Raw genomic sequence first — 19,493 nt, forward strand, 5'->3', positions numbered from 1 at the left:
GCTGGTTTCTCTGACTCTAGGGCTGGGCAGAAGGACATATCCCCTAAAATCATAAAACCTCTCAGGGATAGTTCTGCAGTCATCTAGGTAGCAACACTTCAGAACCTCTTGAGAGGCCACTATAACTCTGGGTTATCATCACTTTTCTCCTCTGTAGTATAATGATGAGAGACCTACTTCTGGGCTGAGGAGCCATGGCATTCTTTATTGGATTCTTCTTCATTTGGCTCTGCAGCCTGAAACAATGGGTGTTCTCCCATCTCCCATGTGATACAACATGCCAGCTCTTCGAATATATGTATTCATTTCATGTTAGATGTTCTGCTGAAACCCTGAGACCTTTGAAATGGAGCTGGGATGGATTTATGATGACAATGGGTGGGTGAAACCACATGCTTTCTCTCTTTTGTTCAACACTGCGAGGAACACATGAATGACAGCCCATTCCCTTGGGATCACTTGTAGGTTAGAATGCCCACACCTTAGCTTCTTTAGTCATGGTGAGATGAAAAAGAAACAGAGCAACTACAGGGAGGACCTTCAGATTCCAAGGAAAACCATGGATATGATGAATGAACACTGTGACCAACACTCCATATGGAAAGAAGGCGTGAACTATTAATGCAGCAGCTGGAGGAGACAAGGGGCAGGCCATGTACGTTAATGCTCTACTACAAACCCCCTCCCAGTATGATCGACTGCTTTCTGGCAGCTCTACTGACCTTACATGTGCAATTTTTAGTCACTCTTCATCTTCAGAAAAATATCCCTTTGCTATTTGCGTGCCAATAACAAGAATAAATGAAGTAACATGTTTGTTGTGGCAAAGTGCTACATTTTGAGACTCAGGATCTTTAGTTAAGATACTGGTGGACTAAAGGATTTGACAAATAATATATGGATTCCTGTGGGTTATGTGGTCAGTGAAGGAACGTGAGAGTTCCCATTGTTGCTATTCACAATTTCAGTGACCTGCTGATCAGTCCTACCAAGACTGAGTTAGAGCTACAGCCAAGTAATATCATGTCAGTATTTTCCTACTGCTTCTTTATTTAATCTGATGCACATACTGTGTAAAGGGTATTTCATAATAAGCTGATCTTCTTATTCACTAAACAATGCATGTTAGAGCCCCATTCCTATCAAAAGCAACTTAATAAAATTAACTGACTCAATCGGTGTGTGAAATGAGATTCTCTCTAACCCACTCCACAGTGGTTTCCTCCAAGGCCAGAGATTCTTCAGGGGTCCAGTTAGAGTTGAAATGCTGTATACAGCTACATAATTTTTTACCTCAAATTAATGATGTCTGAGTTCATGGATTTAATACTTTATAGGAATTTCAATTAAAAAGAGAATGTTCTTGGCAAAAGAAACAATTTTGCTTTTCTTACGGTTAGGGTTATTCTCATTTGGGAAAGGAGTGCTGACAATCATGTGAGGTTGAAATTATGGTGAGTTGTGTGTACACAGAACTGTGGTTAAGAGCTTGGGAATCAGGAGACTTCTATTATACTTCACCACCTACTAACTATGAGACTTGAACAAGTTACTCTCCTCTCTGAGCCTCAGTTTCCTTTTCTGTAGACTACAAAGCCTCAGTTACACAGTTAGTAGTAAGTCTCCTAGGATTGAATGAGTACACTTCGGTATGGTATAGAATCACTTTGAGAAGTCTTTAAAGATTGTTATAAAGGATAACAATGTATCCACAGTACATATTAGTTACAGACCATATAAATCATATTGTTTAGAATATGATAAAAGCATAAATAAACCAAATGGTTTTGGATGCATATCATTCTCAAATGTATTAGCCCTTCAATAGTCTTATTAGCCTCAATAAAAACAATGAATCAGTGTATATGCTTCATTGCTAAGGTGCATCATTGCTCTGTATTTCAAGTCCTTTATTTTACTTATTATTTTATATTTAAAAATAAAACACAACCCAGTGATAATGATGCTGCTGGCCTAGGCGTTGGGAGCTATGGATTCTACTTGGGGGTTTGGAATAATTAAGTCCTAGGAACTCTGCTGTGAACTGTCTACTATGGCTCAAGCATTCAGTAAACTAATTTATTTTAGTTTTGGATTTTGTAAGAAAAACTGTGTGTATTGTTTGAGAATCGTAGTAGTTATACTTTATTAAACTTTCTGCCAAAATACTTGGCACAGACAAACCCAGTAATGATATATCAATACTATGTATTAGATATTAGTTACAGGATGAGTATCTGGACCCAAAACTATCCAGGGTAGAAATGTGACAAAGGGAAAATATAAGTGTAGTTTTCTCACATCAAAATGAAAGTCTGAGGTGAGCCTGGATTTATCTGCATTTCAGGCTGCACAGCACAGAAGCTGTCCCAAAGATTCCTTTTTCCTAGGTAGTCTCATTTCCTTTGTCAACTCTAAATTTTTGTTGGACCTAAGGTTTTATGTTTTCTTGACAATCAGAAGTGACAATCAGCGATGTATATTCAAATTTATTCTAGAATGTTTTAATTTCTGAATTTTTGTTTCATAGAAGCACAGATTCCCTGAGTTAGATAGAAGCCTGAAGTTCATCAAATCCATTTACCTTCAGCAACTGCAGGCTCTAAGGTGCAATTTTTCTCGTCTGAATGTTTATAATCAAGAACCATAGGCCAGTAAAGAAAAGGAACAGAGAAAAATGACAGAAAAAGGAATTCCAGAAATTAATATGTTTTCTTCTTCTCTACTACTGACACTACTTTGGTTGACATAGTTGCGTATGTCATTTTTTTACAGGTGTTGTAGCCCCGAGTGTAAAAAACACATGTGTAAAGCTTTGATGATAGCATTTCTAAGCTATCTCATTTTGACAACAGAAGAATTTTAATAGTTTTGTTATATTCATTTGTACTTTAAATAAGAAAATGAAAATGAAATTTCAAAATGCATGCTGTTGCCGGGACTTCCGTGGTAGTGCAGTGAATAAGAATCCTCCTGCCAATGCAGGGGACACGGATTCGATCCCTGCTGCGGGAAGATCACACATGCCGCGGAGCAATTAAGCCCGTGCACCACAACTACTGAGCCTGCGCTCTAGAGCCCACATGCCACGATTACTGAGCCCGCATGCCGCAAATACTGAGGCCCGCGTGCCTAGAACCCGTGCTCCGCAACAAGAGAAGCCACCGCAATGAGAAGCCCAAGCACTGCAACGAAGAGTAGCCCCCACTCTTCACAACTAGAGAAAGCCCGCGCGCAGCAACGAAGACCCAACGCAGCCAAAAAAATAAAAATTAAATTAAATCTTAAAAAAAAAGAAAAATTAAAAAAAAAACCCCAAACCCCCAAAATGCATCCTGTTGTGTTTAGCCATAATGTCAAAGCAATCGAAAGAATTTAATCACTGATGGCATGCTACAGTTAAGTGAATTAAGGAGGAAGTTAAGGTTTTCATTTCTAATTTTCCTCTTCCCTGCAATGGACATCATGCATTTAAAGATTCTATAAAATTTTACAGTTCGCAGTAAACACAGAGTAATGTATGTATGTCTATCTCTGTGGGGAATGTTGTCTATTTCCCTGCAACTATCATTGAGTATACACAATTAGCATAATTTATGCAATACTGGAAACTTCCTTTGTTACTTAGAAAGAATTTCCTGGCTTGCATAATATTTTGTACTATATTTTCCAAGTCTGGGGCAACATGATCTTTTTGTGGAATCCACAGCATGAAACAAAATTCTCAAAACAATTTCATTAAGGCCGCTTATCTGTTTTACTTTTTCCAGGTGCCCTGGGGTGTTCCTGCTAGTATCATTTGCGTCAAGTTTAAAACTAATGAAAATCCAAATACAATTAGAAAGGGAGATGAGGAAAAGAGAGATTGCAAATCAGGGTGGATCCTCTTATTGTGCTGGAGGGAAGAGGACTGTGATGCATCTTTGATAGCAGCAGTGGAGGAAATGAAACACTGATTGCAAGCCAGGTCTGAGCTGACCATTAATATGAGAGAAATCAACATTATCCTGATTACTGCACGTGAGAAACAGATGCCATTCCCTCCTCTTTCTGCAGATGTAACAAAAAGCATTGTGTTTGCTTGGGATAACTGGGTGAGAATAACACATGATGCATATACTTAAGATAAGAGTAAGGGGTTCCTGAATCATTATCAAAACTTCAGGAATATCCAAATTTTGGCATAAGCATTAGGGTTTGGTTCTGTTTTTATCTGAGGAAAAAAATTTCCTACTAATCGACAACTGCTTGGTGCATTTGTCAAAAATACGGTGTGTTATGAGAGCCTAAACAGTTAATGCCTGGATGCCTCCCTGCTACTCCACAGTCATAACCCACCCCGAACATACACATACACACACACGCACACACACGTTCATTCCTAATTGTTCTTGAATATTCAGCTTACAACTGCTGGAGTTAACCTCCACACCCCTCTTCTTTCTTTTCTGTTCTGGAAGCTCCCTCCTCTGTGCTCCCACAGCACAACAATTATCCAGATCAGCCCACTGAAAAGGCTATGAGCAATAGGAAAAGTAGTCTTGTCTCATTAGTCTTTGCATTCCTGCTCCTTGTCTAATCACTGGCAAGGAGCCTTATCTTATTTTTTCCGGCCCTTCACCCCTCTTATGACGGCACATGTTATGCCTTCTAAAATACTGATTTTTTTTGTTTCAAAGAAGACCACTGTAAACAGCAGAAAAATGTATTAACCAAAACTTTCTGTTATGTTGAATTTAACCATATGTCCATAGATTTGGTCATAAAATAAATCATTCCTTGATATTATAATACAATAGAGAAAGCTGTCTTTGAAAGGCTTGCCACTGGAACTTTTTAAATTGTCATTGGGGGAATGAATGTGGAGGACCAATGTGGTATATAATAAATGGGGAAATAATATGAAGTTATAAATGTAGTAAAAGAATAGAATTTGCTTCTGAAAATATGTGTGTGTGTGTATATATATGTATCATATTTATATATATATGTACATTTCATATATCAGAGGGGAGAGCTTACATTTTTAATTTGACGAAATTCAAGAAAATTTGACACATTTCATCCAAACCTGCCTCCTCTATGGGGAGTATAGTTAGTATATAACTAAAATGTCTCCTGAAAACCTCTGAGCAATTGAAATGAGCCTCAAATTACCTCCACACAATCACCTAATCCTTCTCCCTATTTCCCCCTCCCAAAAAATCACAAAAAATGACATCCATAAGCCTCACAGGGTGCCAGATCTAGGTGTAATCAAAGAGAATATGGACAGAGTAAAAGTCTGTAATAAGAAGCCAGTGTCATGCTCACGGACTGACTGGGCTGCTGCTGGAGAAGGTGCCTTGATTCAACCTCCCAGAGCCTCATTTCTGGCACATCTTTGACCAGTTAGGCAGGCCCAGATTCTGCCCATGCTCTGCAATTCCTCATTCCTCCCAGGGAATTGTTCTGCCTCTTCCACAGCTCCTCCTCCTCCAATCAAGGGTCTGACACTGCCCATTGACCACGTTTATTTTTCTGCCTTTTGGCACTAGGAGCTTGTCTGTTGAAGGATAAAAGTGGAATTCTCTGCTGTCTGCACGGCTTTCCCCAGGGAACAGAGCATGAAACCCAAACTTATATATAAAATCATATCCTGTTTGCAAACATCATATTCCCTTTGCTTCTCACTAATCTGGTCCTGTAAACCCCAGCACAGCTTGAGAGCCCATTCCTCATCTAAACAAATGCCATAAGCCCCTTTATACTTTTACAACCATGTCAAAAAATAATATTGCCTGCCAATAGTGATGTGATTGGAGTTGCCTCCTCCGAGCCATAAAAGAAGTGCAGAGTCTGTTATCAATTTCTCTAAGTGTATCAGGGGAATTATGGGTCGATTCAGTTCCAAGTTATAAATGACAACTCAAAAGCCGCAGAAGCGTTTGAAGCTGGGAGCTGATGACGACATTATCATAAAAGCCTGCTCGTCCTTGCTTTTGTGGGTTTTTTTGTGGCCTATCAAGTGAAGAGGGAAAAATAAGGCTGAGAAATGACTTCAAGATTTCTTCACACAGCAGCAGGTCAGATGGCCAGGAAAATGATCACTATTTTTAGTGATATACCCTGAGGAGTGAGAACTAAAGTGGTTCGGCACTGGCTTTTGTTTCCAGAGTCCCTTAATTATCTGTTTCACTATATGACTACCAAGGCCCAGGATTTGGTAAAATGCTCTTTTCAGTTGGTGTATTTTCTTGCAGTGCAATCACACAGTAATCAGAAATGAGTCATGTCATAGTAACGACACAAAATGAGAACCAAACACAAAGGAATTTGGAAACCTTGAGACTGTTGTCCAAAATGCAATTCTGGAGAGCACACTTTAAAGCAACTTATTACCATTCACCCATTGAGCTGCTTGACCAAATTATCACCTGCAATTTTACAGGAAAATCTAATAAGAGGCAGAGATTTTTTAAATTTCATAATGTCCCAGGCAGACCCCTCAAAAGCCAATTAATCCATCAGCATTCAGTAGGTATAAATTAAACCCATCTGGTAGGAAGGTATATATTCTAGGCAACTGGGGTTTATCCCAACAACTGGGGAGCATTAAGTGTTTTGGCATTTAAACCAATGGGTTCATCTTAGACAATATGAACCGGAAGAAATGCCTTAAGACAAAAGCGATTTTAGTGGTTTCCAAGCTTGCTGGTGTGCCCCCATGTTGCCAAGCTGGGCCACTCCATGTTCATACTGGCTATCTTTTGTATACTTAGTATGTCTTGGACTGTCCTGGAGGTAAAATTTTAGATGGATACAAATCCACAGGACCCAGAGTTTCTCTTAGGACTTATATCAAAACTAAAGATCTTAGGAGTCAAGATGGTTCCTGAATGTCTAAGAACACAATCCGATTCCTAAAAAAAAAACCCAAAACACTGAATCAAGCTAGTTCTCTAGAGCATCAACAAGCGTAGGTATACACAACACATACACACTCACCTAGACCTACATAAACACCACCAGGAGACCTATAGGCCAATTTGAAAAACAGAGGTGCCTCTCTCCAGAGCTTTCCAGCAGTGATGGAGTCAAACTAATCCAGTCTTACTCTTCCTGCTTCTGCTTGTGCAAGGTAGATTTATCCACCACCTTTGCTGCCACCATATTGATTAGGTGTTATTCTATGACACCCACTGTGCCAGAAGCAGCAGTCACTATTCATCCCTTGGGTACTTCTAAGAGTTTACTAGAGCAGTTCTTGCTAAAGAATAAGAAGTTTAGTTGGTATGTGTTTAGCACAGTTGAGTACATGTATTTTATGTTCAAGGCATAGTGAGTCACAGGCACAGCAGAGGTCAGACTTGGGAAGTGGGTCCTAATAAACTGTCCTCATTTCAACTCTGGATCATGAATTAAATGTACTTGTAAGTGAGTGGGAGTTTGATGATCACCACTCTTTTCACAGCTTTGATTTCCTCCCCATTACCATACCCACTAAGTAGTCATTAACTTTGCTTCATTCTTTGCCTCATTTGTAGGTAATGAGCCATTCTCTAAAAATGGCCACTTGGGATGTCAGAAAATAAGTGCAAAAACCAATGAAACCCATTTTAAAAGTCAGTAAATTCTCTGCTTTCTAGAATGGCTCTGTAAGCTCCTGGCTTCACTGGAGGTTTGCAAAAATGAGCACGGATTAATGTGGGATGGTGACTGTCCTGTCCTAGGAGTCAAAAAGCAAAAGTTCACTGGTGAGCTGCCATCAAGGGGACCACACTACATTAGCCACACAGATGCACTGCTAGGCTCCAGGGGCTGCGGTTGGTCTGCTGAAGATGAGAGCGTTGGAAGGACCTAAAATGCTCTTTTGGAACTCCTCCACATGGACGTGCACACCAACCTCATACCTTCAGCCTTTCAGCCTTTACTAAGTAACTTCAGCAAAATAACCTCACTTCTCTGAGCCTTCAGGTTCTCATCGGCAAAATGGTGTTAATAATTACGACTATGTTATAATGTTATTACAAACCTCAGGTGCATGTTGGTAAACTGTAAAGTCCAAATGGATATTGGTTGTAGTTGCCATTTTTATTTCTAGAAGGCAGAGTCACAGGTGAAGGAATAGAAAGATTATCCTTGCAAAATCTAGCATCACTAAAATGACAGAATTAGCTGAAAATGTATGGGATTTCCCTGTATAAAATTTAGTTATAGCAAAATATCACCTAAAACGTACTCAGGACTAGTTGTGTTCTTTCCTTCAATATCTAAGAAACTTAACTGACTTAAATTCCTTAGTCCTTGGAAACCTGATCTAGAATTACTTTGTCCTAACATGATTTAGCACTCAGTTCTACAGGATGATGGCTTCTTACTGGTAAGGGTTAACTTTAAATAGATTGCAGGTTATAGGGTATGTTCTAATCATCCACAAAAATGTAGACATTTTTCTTCATACGTTGTTGGATTTGAACAAATTTGTCCTTGAAATATGGTATAAATATCCTGGGTCAAAAAGGCTTTGTTAATTATTGAAGACAAAAATGGCCTCAGGAGGTTCACAAACAAAATGTCCCACAATGCAAAGTGCTTTGTGAAGTTTATGCCATTTTCACCAGGAATATAATGCATATGCATACTCAGTATGACTCTACTGAAAACTGAATTCTGCTATGAAACTACGTTATGAACCCTCTCATATTACCTTTTCTCTAGCAATACAAAAGTCTAGCAAAGTGGCTTCACACAGGAACCTATAGTTAGCAGGGCACCATATTTGGATTACTTTGGTATTTTTGCCATCTTGAAATTCTTAATAATTTCTGAACAAAGGGATCTCTATTTTCATTTGGCATTGAGCCCTACAAATTATGTAGCCATAATAACCTGAAGTCCAGCATAACTTCTACTGAGAAACAGCCTTAAACACAACTGACCAGATAAATCAAAGGATATATTTTTGGAAGTTTATGTTATTTAAAAGCAGTAAACAGAAACAATCCCATTTACCATCACATCAAAAAGAATAAAATACCTAGGAATAAACTTACCTAAGGAAGCAAGTACAGGTTTTCTGTACTCAGAAAACAATAAGATGCTGATGAAAGAAACTGGAGATGACACAAACTGATGGAGAGATATACCATGTTCTTGGATTGGAAGAATCAATATTGTGAAAATGACTATACTGCCCAAAGCAATCTACAGGTTAAATGTAATCCCTATCAAATTACCAATGGCATTTTTCACAGAATTAGAACAAAAAACTTTACAATTTGTATGGAAACACAAAAGACCATGAATAGCCAAAGCAATCTTGAGAAAGAAAAACAGAGCTGGAGGAATCAGGCTGCCTGACTTTGGATTATACTACAAAGCTACAGTCATCAAACAGTATGGTACTGGCACAAAAAGAAATACAGGTCAATGGAACAGGATAGAAAGTCCAGAGATAAACCCATGCACCTGTAGTTACCTAATCTATGACAAAGGAGGCAAGAATATACAATGGAGAAAAGAGTCTCTTCAATAAGTGATGCTGGGAAAACTGGACAGCTACATGTAAACGAATGAAATTAGAACACTCCCTAATACTATACACAGCAGTAAACTCAAAGTGGATTAAAGACCTAAATGTAAGACCAGATACTATAAAACTCTTAGAGGAAAACAGGCAGAACAGTCTTTCACATAAATTGCAGCAAGACCTTTTTGGATCCACCTCCTAGAATAATGAAAATACAAACAAAAATAAACAAATGGGACCTAACTAAGCTTAAAAGCTTTTGCACAGCAAAGGAAACCATAAACAAAACAAAAAGACAAATGACAGAATGGGAGAAAATATTTGCAAACGAAGCAACCAACAAGGGATTCATCTCCAAAATATACAAACAGCTCATGCAGCTCAATACCAAAAAAACAAACAACCCAATGGAAAAACTGGCAGAATATCTAAATAGACATTTCTTCAAAGAAGGCATACAGATGTTCAAAAAGCACTCAAAACTACAATGAGGTATCACCTCACACCAGTCAGAATGGCCATCAACAAAAAATCTACAAACAATAAATGCTGGAGAGGGTGTGGAGAAAAGGGAACCCTCCTACTCTGTTGGTGGGAATGTAAATCGGTACAACCATTATGGAGAACAGTATGGTGGTTCCTTAAAAAACTAAACATATGACTACCATATGATCCAGCAATCCCATCCCTGGGCATATATCTGGAGAACACCATAATTCGAAAAGATACATGCACCCCAATGTTCACTGCAGTGTTATTTACAATAGCCAGGACATGGAGGCACCCTAAATGCCCATTGACAGACGAATGGATAAAGAAGGTGTGGTACATATATACAATGGAATATTACTCAGCCATAAAAAAGAACGAAATAATGCCATTTGCAGCAACATGGATGGACCCAGAGATTGTCATACTGAGTGAAGTAAGTCAGACAGAGAAAGACAAATACCATATGATATCGCTTGTATGTACAATCTAAAAAAAATGGTACAAATGAACTTATTTACAGAACAGAGTCACAGGTGTAGAAAACAAAGTTACGGTTACCAGGTGGAAAAGGGGGCGGGGATAATTTGAGTGACTGGGATTGACATATACACACTACTATATATAAAATAGATAACTAATAAGGACCTACTGTATAGCACAGGGAACTCTACTCAGTACTCTGTAATGACCTATATGGGAAAAGAATCTAAAAAAGAGTGGATATATGTATAACTGATTTACTTTACTGTACACATGAAACTAACACAACATTATAAATCAACTATACTCCAATAAAAAATTTTTTTTAAAAAGCAGTAAACAAACTCATACTTACCCCAAGTCCACCACAAGGTAATGAAGAAAAAAACTTTTGAGAAGAGTCACCTACACAGTAAGAAGACATGAAAAAATATATAAATTGGAATATAATTATAGTTTTAACATTTTGGTGTTTATTAACACATAATATGTCACATGGTATTTATCATTTGACTCAGAAGGAAACTGATCAAATTTTAGATAGTTAAAAACTCAAAGCAAATTAATGCATATATTATTACACGTAGAGTCTTTTACCCCACATGAACAAACACATACCTATGAAAGTTGAGTCTCAAGATTTTTTTCAACTGCCCTACAGGATGTTTATCACAATACCTTTTTTGTTTATAACTTATCATAAATAACTCAGCTGTTCATTATGTGTATCCTTCCAGTGTAATGTTTTGAGTTTATGAAATACACTGTCATTTTTTACATGCTCCAAATATTAAAGCATTTATTCAAGTATACAGACTTATCTTTAAGTTCTACTTCAGATATAGCTAAGACCAAGTATACTATAAACCTCTCTAACATTCACAATTTTTTAAATAAATAAGTCACAAATCACTATAAAAAGGGTAACCTTTGGGGGATCTATATAATATACATATAAATGTATCTTTAAAGTAAATGCCAAAATCTTACTTGTGACTATCTTTTGGAATTGAGATTTTATGAAAGTTTTAATCATTTTTGTTTACCTGCACTTTGATTTTCTACGTTATCTACTACATGTATAGAGAAAACAAAAAATTACTACTCCTAAACCTCCAAGACTAAAATCTGTCTTGCAAAGTAATTAAAGGAAAGGCAGTGGGCATTTCTATATCATAGTTAAACAGCTCTGAAGTGACTCATATGGGTCACTCAGGAAATTAGTGGTAGAACCAGGTACAAACCTCCATTTCACTTATCCTAATTCATTTGTTCTATTGATGATCAATGAAATAAATAATGAAAATTGAAAACAGGTTTGTGATGGAATTCACATCATGTCAGTAAAAGTCTAAATAGATTTTACTGTCACAGAAGAAAGTTTATTTTGAAAACAATAAATTGTATGAGTTCAGTTTTCAAATACAATTGCTAACAGATGGAAAATGATAAAGAAAAATGTAAGTGCAAATGAAAAAATAAGATATCTCGTTATATATAAGGAGCCTCATAGAAAAAAGATGAAAAGTCAACAACAAAAAAAAACAAATCATGAAAAAATATTAAAACTGGAATACTGACATCAGTAAAAGATACATAAAAAATTTTATGGATAGCTTGGGGAGGGGTAAAAAGTTTTCTTAAGTTGTTCCTCATAACAAAGATATTTCGGTATCACTGAATATTTTGCAAGGATGTATTCATATGTCATATGTGAAATTAAAATATATAATAATGTATATTTTAATGTCTGAACTCTTCATTCCATAGTCAGTGAAAAAGGTTAAAGATAATATTACAGTGTACTGAAGTAATTTTTAAAGTAATTTTAAAAATTCTTAAACTCTAAGCGAATACAGAAAATAAATGATTTAATACTTGAGGAGAATCTAGTTTAGTACTGTTTAAAATAATATTAGGGCTTCCCTGGTGGCGCAGTGGTTGAGCGTCCGCCTGCCGATTCAGAGGACACGGGTTCGTTCCCCGGTTCGGGAGGATCCCGCGTGCCGCGGAGCGGCTGGGCTCGTGAGCCGTGGCCGCTGAGCCTGCGCGTCCGGAGCCTGTGCTCCGCAACGGGAGAGACCACAGTAGTGAGAGGCCCGCGTACCGCAAAAAAAAAATAATAATAATAATAATATTAAACAACCAAATTAATCAATAATTTAAATTTAGTAGTATGCAAAAAATGTTTATTTCACTGAATTGACTCAATTTATTTTTTAATAATGTTATACTGCCTCACTCATGGACTGAGCTCTGGCTAGCCACAAGATAACGAAAACTGGTAGTAAGAATGACAGGAATATTAATGCTAAGGAAAAACCTCTCACCAGAAATGACTAAAGAGAATGTTTGAAAAGTGTCACCTTACAGGGTCTAGAGTATTTAAAGAGATAAATGCTGCCCATTTTCAAATCTAATTATTTTATAAGCTATAGATGTCCTTCAACATACGAAGACTGATGGGTCCGGTCATAATGAACTTTTGTTTAAATCCTTCCTCCTAACTTCAGAACATAACTATCAAAAGTAGTAGTATCAATTAAATTCAAAGAATTCATAGAATTGAATAAATTTCAATTTACTGTGTGTGTGCATTGACAACCCCTCCCTCACCATCTGTGTTGGGAGGGATCAGAGGAAGAAGAGGATGTGTGGGAGAAAAAGAAAGGGATAGAGAGAAAATATCTTGATGGCTATGAATTTCTACACATTCATACATGGCAGCTTCAACCTGGTCTTTTAGATACAAAAAACAAGCCACAAGAATTCAAATTTCACAAAGAACAAAAAATTATGAAAAGTTAAACTTTTAAAAGAATGGGATTTTTAACTGAGACCCTGAATTGAGGAAAATCGGCCAAGTTTCTAGATTCATGAGAGAAACTGATACAGTTCAGAAGCATCATCAAAATGGAATTTAGTGCTCAATATCAAGACCTAGCAATGCAACATCCTTGGTTACCTTTACTCCTGTAGCTTGCACTCAAGGGTGACATCGTTGCACTGATCCCTGAGAGGTGCCTATGGAACTCCACATGTGTATCTAAAGTTAACTCTAAAATCATCAATTGTATGAATTTTATCTCACATTATATATTCAGAAATAATGAGATACATGGCCATTTGGATTAAAATTGTAAAAATTAAATAATTGGTACTTGGTGTTTTCATTGCATACAGATTTGAAAAGGACCTCTGTCCAAGTTCTAAATTATGTATTAGAATTCATTTCTAAATCATCAAATCTTTAAATGATATGTGTGTTTTGAGAAAATCAGTTTTTCTCAAAAGTGTCAAATTTCATTTTTAAAAAAGTGGTATTGCCATGTTTCATAAGTAAAACAGTTCAAATTTGCCGGAGTTTAAATTTCATTTCTTTTACAAATATGTCCTCTCTCTTAAAATGTGGAATAACGGTCGTCTTGGAACATCTAAACATCTATGTGTAAATTTATCCTTACTAAATCCCAAGTACCTAGTCCTATGCTCAGGTTGAATAATAGTTTGAGACCTAGTTTAAAAATATAGAAGAGAAAAGAAATAGGGAAGGTTTTCTACTTGTTTTCTCTTAACTAAATTAACTATAATCAAAATGGACATAGCTTCCCATCTTTAAAATGCATCAGTATTTCGACCACAGAAGACCATGAAAGTTATTGTTTGGTTTACTTCATCATTTTGGTAAACTGGGTGGGATTATTAATTCATGTTAAAATAAGGACATATTTTGACAGTATCCACAGCAAAAGAAGTACTTTATGTAAAGATCTACATGTGCAGAAATGGATTCCTTCAACAGAAAGAAGAAAAAAAAACACAGCTTATATATGTTTAGATTGACTCACTGTCCTTTATGTTACTATATAACTTTCTTTTTTTAAAGAAATTGAAATATTTATTTTATTTATTTATTTTATTATTTTTTAAATAAATTTATTTTATTTATTTATTGGCTGAATTGGGGCTTTGTTGCTGCGTGCGTGCTTTCTCTAGTTGCGGTGAGCGGGGGCTACTTTTCATTGCAGTGTGTGGGCTTCTCAGTGTGGTGGCTTGTCGTTGCAGAGCACAGGCTCAGTAATTGTGGCGCACGGGCTTAGTTGCTCCGTGGCATGTGGGATCTTCCGACCAGGGCTTGAACCCATGTCCCGTGCATTGGCAAGCGGATTCTTAACCACTGCGCCACCAGGGAAGTCCATATATAACTTTAATTCTACTATACAAATTGATTTTCATCATCAAATTTTCATAATATGCTTTCTAAAAATTGAGTAATTTTTCTGTGTTCCCCTTTCTGTCAATTTCTCCCTAACTTGCATGCATGTACATGCACACACACACTCAACCATATACCTTTACTTCATAAATTTAGGGATGCCTGTCACTTGTTTTAAAAGGGCAGATTTTTAGCATTATAATTGGTAACTGTTAATTTCCCCTTATAATTGCTTTCCAAGATACCTGCCTACTACATGTCATACACTTGCTTTTGAATTGTTTAGGACAAGTTAACATAAAATCATTTTGAAATAATACTGAATTGCGTGAAAGAGTCCAATAATTTGGAACTGACGCAATAGGTTTATTTGAAAGAAAGGGACAAGAAAAAGTCCTCAAATGCCTTTTTAGTTAAAAAACTTAAAACATGATCTTTTTGTCATACATTGCCATGTCATGTATTGTTATTCCATTGTAAAAGATTACGTATAAACGTAATTAATAGATTGTTTCAGTTAAAATAAGGTTTTGTCATGAACTTTCTTCAAAATCTGTTGTTTCTATCACTCATACAAAGTCTATATAAAGCTGTGAAACATAAATTTGATTTTAAACTCTGATAATAAAGTTTTGCAAAATCATAACTTAAAGATTATGTTTATTAGTTTTCTACTTCTGTCAACTACTATTTAATTCCATAATTAAAACATGCATTAAATAGACTGCATTAAGATTTAAAATGCAATCTTACTATAAAATACAGTGTTCTAGGTGTAGCAGTAACGAGTTTTCACTTAAAGTAAGTTGTATTATACCCTCTGTTAAGGTCATAGAAAAAAGAACTGAAAGACACAAAATAAATGTGAAAGGTGAAGATAAATTTGCATAAAGAACGTAAAAACTATTTTTTTAGTTTAAAAATGTAAGCAAGAAAACTCCACAGTGCATTTATTCCTGTCAGCTAAAACAGTGAACAAATGCTATTCAAATAAAAGTAAACATCATGAAACTTGCAGTGTCATTTTTTCTAATGGAGGATTTTCTTCATCTACATTGGCTTCTATTGTAAATGACTCATTCCACAGAGCAGTGCTGTTGGAAAAGCTGATTTTTTGTCTCACTGCTTGCCAAGTATTTTGAACTGACAGCAGCACTGACTAATGATAGTGCTGGAATGTGCTGTTCTCAGTAGAATAGAGGCCCATACAGACCTAGTAGTGTCCTGGGGTCCAGCTTCTGTCCATCCAGGGGGTTGGTGCCATACAACAGTGAGTGATGTTCAGAATGAACAAGCTGTATTTCCTCCAGGCTGGCTTTTCGACCTTGAATTCGCTGAAAGAAAACAGCAGAAACCTACAGTACTTCACTGACAACATTTAGGAGAAAATAAGACCCCAAGTCACATTTAAGATGATTAATAATGGTCGGAGTTTCATCATGTAGGAGTGTGACACGGATTTGCATTAACAAGGTACCATAATAATATTTGAAAAATAAGTGTATGCAAGGTTCAGATCCAATGGATTGCTTATGCCTAAGTGGGCAATTGACATTAAGCATATTCTTCTTTGGCATAAAAAAAATCTATAAAAAAAATTGGGATTGACACATATACACTATTAATACTATGTATAAAATAGATAACTAATGAGAACATACTGTGCAGCACAGGGAACTCTACTTAATGCACTGTGGTGACCTGAATGGGAAGGAAGTCCAAAAGGGACGGGATATATGTATATATATGGCTGATTCATTTTGCTGAACAGTAGAAACTAACACATTGTAAAGCAACTATACTCCAGTAAAAATTAATTTATTAAAAAAAAGAAGATAACGTACACCTTATAGTATTACTGTGAGAAACAAATGAAATAAAATAATTATGTAAAGCATCAAACAAAAAAGGTAATAATAATTAATTAAAATTTAATAATAATTAATAGTTAACTCCTTTGTAAAAGTACCAATTTAAAAACAAACAGGAGCTATTGCTTAGCTAACAAGTAAATTCAACCCTTACTTTACACTCACCCAAAGAACTTGCTGAAACAAATGCCTTATTGTTTCTTAAAGGACATAAGTAAATACCAACACATTTTAATGTATTTGATTATTACCCATATGCTGATCACTTCATGTGTGTGCACCTCACAGCAGTGATCATCTAGAACAATGTCACTCAAAATATGTAACATTGGGATCAGTAAAAGTTCAGGAAGTGTTTATGAATGGTCTGTGATGAGGTCTGCATAAAGCTTGAGAATAAATATTTAGAAACGTTTATAGTAATCTGACAGAGTATTTTTATGTCTGTTGAATCAAATATAATCTTGTATGTCTTCAGTTTTTATTCCACTATTGCAGTATCTCATTTTTAATGTATTTTATAGAAGCAGTAGTCTGTGACAGAATGGAAATTAAACAAAAACAATAACTGCTGTTTAATCAGAGACAGTTTGAGACAATCTATAGACTCAGTCAATATTTTTACACCCATGCTAGGCAGAAACTTTCACTTCAGCTAACAAAGAATGGTCCTTCAACATAGACAAAACAGTACATAAATTAAATCTCAATCAGTCAATGGACCAAGTGTTCTTCCTGGTCACATTTCTCAGCTGGCACATCTTTGAGACCAATAAACGTGCTGGTGTATGAAGTTAATTAGCCTTATTTTAAAAATTGCTGTGCTTTCCTAAAATTACCCAAACCGTATTAATATTTTACTTAAAATATCTATCACAACAAGACAATTGTAAGGTAATATATTAGCAGAGAACTACAGTAAAATTCAGAGAGAATCTGTTCAGGGAATCCTGTCCTTTCATGCTCCTGACCATGAATTACCAGTTGATGTGGAAACATAAGGTGACAACGACACCTCTCAGGACCAAGACAATTCCATGCTCAATCTCCCTAGTTTAAGGTGATGTGGCTGCTGCTGTGTGGTTCCCTGAGGGGGCAGGTAGGGAGAACCTCGATACACTGACACTTCCTAGAGCTTTACTGGGTAGAGGTGCTTGTTACTGAAAATAAATCATCATGTCACAGTGTGAAAGGAATGGTGAGGGACCCAAGGGGTAAGAAGAAGGTAACAGGAGTGATGTAAAACAGAAACTTCTTGACACTGTGCCATTATGTGCTGAATAAACAAATGCTTATGGAATTTCTTTGTGATGGCACTGAAGTTCCCTGTGTTTGACACCCCATTTACATTTCCAGAAAAATAAAAATACGCTTTAGAGAAATTATTCCCAGGTAGGTGTTGAATGTTAAAATTAAACCAGGTAGGTAATGCTGAAGACTAGGGCAAATTTATGATGGCCATCTGGTCAGCCATTGCTCTGATCAATAAACAAACACGTTATTGACCTAGATGGCTTGCTGGTAAACATTAAATTTGGAGACATTTATGGAAGACCAGAACAACCAAAGAAACAGAATGACAAGTAATGAGAAAGAGAAAGTTCTAAGTCACTATTAAAGGGAAACATTTTAACTGGGAGATTTCAGCTGGTGGAAAATCCCCCAAGATAAGTAGTAGTAACTCCATGGTCTGAGTCATCTAATGTTGGAATGAGCAGCACACTGGAAACCAGACTGTGGCAACCGGTCCTAGTCTGGCAGAATAGTGAACACCGTGAAATAACAGGGCTTCCAGCTCTCACTTCTATGAGTCTATGAAATCCATAGCCACTAACATCTTATACGCTGATACAGTGAAACATCTTTATCTTAAACAATGCCAGCTCTGTAACTATCAGACCCATGTTTGGACTACTATCATAAAGCTCCATCATTTTTTCCCTTTCTCCTTTTCTATAAAGATATTTTTCAGCTCTACATTGAATTTTTGCCTCTGGTGTAACATTAAATACCATTAGTAATAAATATATCTTTATGTTTTCACAAACTAGTCATATATATTTACATAGCATACATTCCATGCTTGTCCTAACTCCTTTCTCATTCTCCCACAATCCCACTAGTATTCAGGCTGAATGTTCAATCACACATTTGAAAAATAATCTGCTAACAAGATTCAATTATTGACAGTAGCTCAAGAACTGATAAATCTTAAGAGAACACCTGCTGAATCTCAGTCATTCCCTTGTGTAATATCAGTTAACTAACAGTAAGGATAGAGCATCTGGCCCAGCCTATTTAGCTTTCACTTATTCTAAGAGTATTACTTTTTAGTATACCCAAGTCCTCCCCCTCACTACTAAAATGTAACAAAGTATTCAAGTATTTCCTTTGATTTCTTGGCCCCCCCACACACACACTTCTTTTTGATTCCCAGGAAGTATTTTACAATGACTCTTTTTATTATTATAGAATATGTTTCTTTAAAAAATATTTACGCTAAATATAAGCAATAATTCTGGACAATCACTTTCTGCATTTAAGGCTGCTGGAGAACAAGACCCACAAACAGGGTGTACATGTTTCTACAGAAAGAGGGCAGTGAAAACCAGTTCAATATGAAAAAAATGTTTCTACCTGGAGAAAGGACTTGGAGAAAGCATGCTCTGAGATTTATACCTCCCCAAGAGGCACTGCTGTGGGAACTCGGTGGATGTCTAAGCTAAAACTTCTGAAACAGCACCAGCTCTCCTTCTTTCTTATCACGGAGGATCTCCAGTAGTTCGTTTTGCCTCAGATGTCTTAAATTTGTCACGTTCTACTTTTCCTCTCAAATTGAGGTCTCCAACAGTTTTCATTTTCTGGTATCATCGTCAGTAATTTATTAAGTTATGCGTTTATGCTTAAATATAGATAGTTCCGT

General features: G+C 36.4%; 1 protein-coding gene across 4 annotated transcripts in view; it reads right to left on the reverse strand.

Moving 5' to 3' along the window:
- The window catches only part of HDAC9 (histone deacetylase 9), a gene marked incomplete at its 3' end in the record, with an annotated part of 568,944 nt that overhangs the window by 278,630 nt on the left and 270,821 nt on the right, over nucleotides 1-19,493 (reverse strand). For all 4 annotated transcript variants that reach the window (XM_079710903.1, XM_079710910.1, XM_079710909.1 and 1 more), the window contains 2 exons: nucleotides 15,913-16,033; nucleotides 10,839-10,888 (listed from right to left, as the gene is read on the reverse strand). In XM_079710903.1, the coding sequence (XP_079567029.1) occupies nucleotides 10,839-10,888; nucleotides 15,913-16,033 (171 nt within the window). The remainder of the gene's footprint in view (nucleotides 1-10,838; nucleotides 10,889-15,912; nucleotides 16,034-19,493) is intronic.

Source organism: Hyperoodon ampullatus, assembly GCF_949752795.1.
Source record: "Hyperoodon ampullatus genome assembly, chromosome: 9".
NCBI classification, from domain to species: Eukaryota; Metazoa; Chordata; class Mammalia; order Artiodactyla; family Ziphiidae; genus Hyperoodon; species Hyperoodon ampullatus.